This window comes from Kryptolebias marmoratus, linkage group LG19 (assembly GCF_001649575.2).
Source record: "Kryptolebias marmoratus isolate JLee-2015 linkage group LG19, ASM164957v2, whole genome shotgun sequence".
NCBI lineage: Eukaryota > Metazoa > Chordata > Actinopteri > Cyprinodontiformes > Rivulidae > Kryptolebias > Kryptolebias marmoratus.
Window position 1 is genome coordinate 13405514 of NC_051448.1, and position 2547 is coordinate 13408060.

The 2547-nt window shown below is 37.7% G+C and overlaps 2 protein-coding genes across 2 annotated transcripts in view; one reads left to right on the plus strand and one right to left on the minus strand.

Moving 5' to 3' along the window:
* The window catches only part of LOC108228668 (inactive serine protease 35), a 13773-nt gene that overhangs the window by 2704 nt on the left and 8522 nt on the right, over positions 1-2547 (minus strand). The gene's annotated exons all lie outside the window — the stretch shown is intronic.
* On the plus strand, positions 796-2121 carry LOC108228669 (C-C chemokine receptor type 8-like). Its single transcript, XM_017404261.3, has one exon. It carries the CDS (start codon positions 814-816, stop codon positions 1771-1773), a length of 960 nt encoding a protein of 319 aa, XP_017259750.1. The 5' UTR covers positions 796-813; the 3' UTR covers positions 1774-2121.

The window sequence follows — 2547 nt, forward strand, 5'->3', positions numbered from 1 at the left end:
GCATAAATTAGGTTAGACGCTGAGGCGGAGAATCTAACCCAGAAGGTTCGATGCTCCAGCGAAGATCTGATCCCCGCCTGCTGCTTAAGTACTGGCTGGNTCTAATCAGTGGGAAACTGGAACACCTGTGGAAGAATGATTAGTGGCTCTGCCCACAAGGCGGAGCCAAACCCAGATCCTCACAATGGATTTATTGTACAGCACATTGTGCAGTTTTGTTTGCTTTGAGCGAACTTTAAAAATAAAGTTGATTAGATCAGATTTGAAAAATGAAGACTCAGAGAGATTAATGATACAGAAACCAGAGCAAAAAGTAAATTCAATGATCCAGAACAGAAAAGGGAAAACAACGTACCTACTGACGTAATAAGCAACAGATTCAAACTTGGACGGGAACTAAAGTCTTACAGAATGCAAAACCTTTCAAATGTACAAAATAAAATGATTTACATAATAAGTTTCTTGGTAAACAATGTTGACAACCATTTTAGTGCAAGCTAAGCTAATCTCAAATGCATCCCATGTATGTTGTACATTCCTGGGACACACCTGGATGTATTATGCATCACTACCTTTATACTATATTTCATTGTATGGTATGAACTGTAAAGAAGTTTGATCAACGTCAGCTTGATGAGTCAGTCATGAAGAGATAAGATCTTAGTTCCTTTGAATCAGCAACAAAATGTCCTTTTTTTGTAGTTCCTATTTCAGTGGAATGACACAAAAATTCTTGAGAACTCTCGACTCATTTAATTTATGACATTGACCACCATCAGTTGTTCAGAGCTCAATCTTGCCAGAAGACGCAGCATGGCTGAGCCAAATTCCACTGTGGCAACTTCTAACTCCTCTTCTCCAGGAGTTCAGCCTCATCCTTCCTGGGACTCAAGTCGTCTGGTTCCTGCAGTGTTGTTTTCTCTCTGCTTCAGTGTGGGAGTTCCTGGAAACATTGCAGTAATTATTCTCAAGCCCAACTGGAAACACCTTTCCAGACTGAGCCAGAGTTTGCTGTTGAATCTGGCCGTGTCTGACCTGCTCTGTCTGCTGACCCTTCCATTGTGGAGTTATACTTTCCTCTACGGCTGGATGTTCGGCTTGGTGTCCTGTAAGGTTCTAGCAGGCTTTTTGTACTGCTGTGTTTGTAGCAGCATGCTGACTGTGACTGGATTAAGCATTCAGCGTTACCTTATTGTGGTTCACCGTCTGAAGTGCAATCAAGTACAAATAAGAGTGATGCTGGTTCTGCTCTGGCTGGTTGCTTTTATCCTGTCCATCCCTTCTCTGGTGGTTCGACAGCTGAAAACAGATGGACTGTGGAAAGACTGCCAACCTGTGTGTTTTTCTAAAGGTCAGTGGATAGGTGTGCTGCTGACAGAGACCCTGTATGGAATTGTTTTATTTTTTATTGTGGTTTTTTCATACATTCACCTAAAGAAGAAAATTAATCAAGCAGCATTTTTCAACAATCCTTGGACAAATCGACTGATTACCAGCATCATTGTAAGCTTGTTTATCTTGTGGCTGCCATATTTTATCATAAATTTGTTGGGCATTACGGCTCATAGTCTTGAACATCAGGGACTTCTAAAGTTTTATGACGACAACAGAAGAATAGCTGAAGCAGTAACATTTGTAAATAGTTGCCTGAATCCACTCCTGTATGCCTTTACTTCAAACAAAATGTTCTTCCTTTGTCGAATGAAGAAACCAATGCAAGTGAACCAAAGAACGTCCCAAACCCCTGATAACACAACTCAAGAACTGTTATAATGCCAACAATTAAAGATGTAATTTCTGAGCGGAGCACTTGTCCTCATTCTTAGCTAAAAAAGTGGGTTTGATGTGAATTAGAACAAAGTTAAATAAAAACAAAATGAATTACCAACTGATACATACTGATACTTTTTCTTTGCATATGTGAACTGAAAGAATGTAATGGTTTTTCTTAGATTTTGATATTTTTATTGTTAAATTCTCAGTTTCAGTCTTTCTCTGAGTTTCTTGTGCTGGCCAGATGTGAAAATGATTAATTGAAAGAATAAATATTTTTGCTGTTTGTCTATTTTGAAAATTGATCATCTGTGTCAGTTACTTACCTCTTGTGCTAAATAGTTTAGATTTATTGTATACATACATATATATATATATATATATATATATATATATATATATATTTAATACAATTTACAATATGTAAATTGTATTAAATTTACAAAATAAATATCTAAATAAGATATTGTCAATTTCTGATGTACTTTGTTTAATCAATAAATGTATTGTTTAATGTAAGTTTTCCTCATTTATCATAGAATTCCCACTTTTTGTGCCAGCATTGATATGTTCGAGAAAATTTGTTCAGTGTTTGTGCCTGGGAATCTGTATCACAATAAAGATCATTTATGTTCAGTCCTCAAGCTCTGGCTCAATTAAAACATGTGAGGATCTGGGTTTTGGTTCCGCCCTCTGGGCGGCGCCACTAATTATTGTTCCACAGGTGTTCCTCATACCACTGATGAGACCAGCCAGGATTTAAGCAGCAGGCGG

Bases quoted from the DNA above. Each gene is read 5' to 3' on its own strand.
- LOC108228669 (XM_017404261.3), top strand. From the start codon at position 814: ATGGCTGAGCCAAATTCCACTGTGGCAACTTCTAACTCCTCTTCTCCA.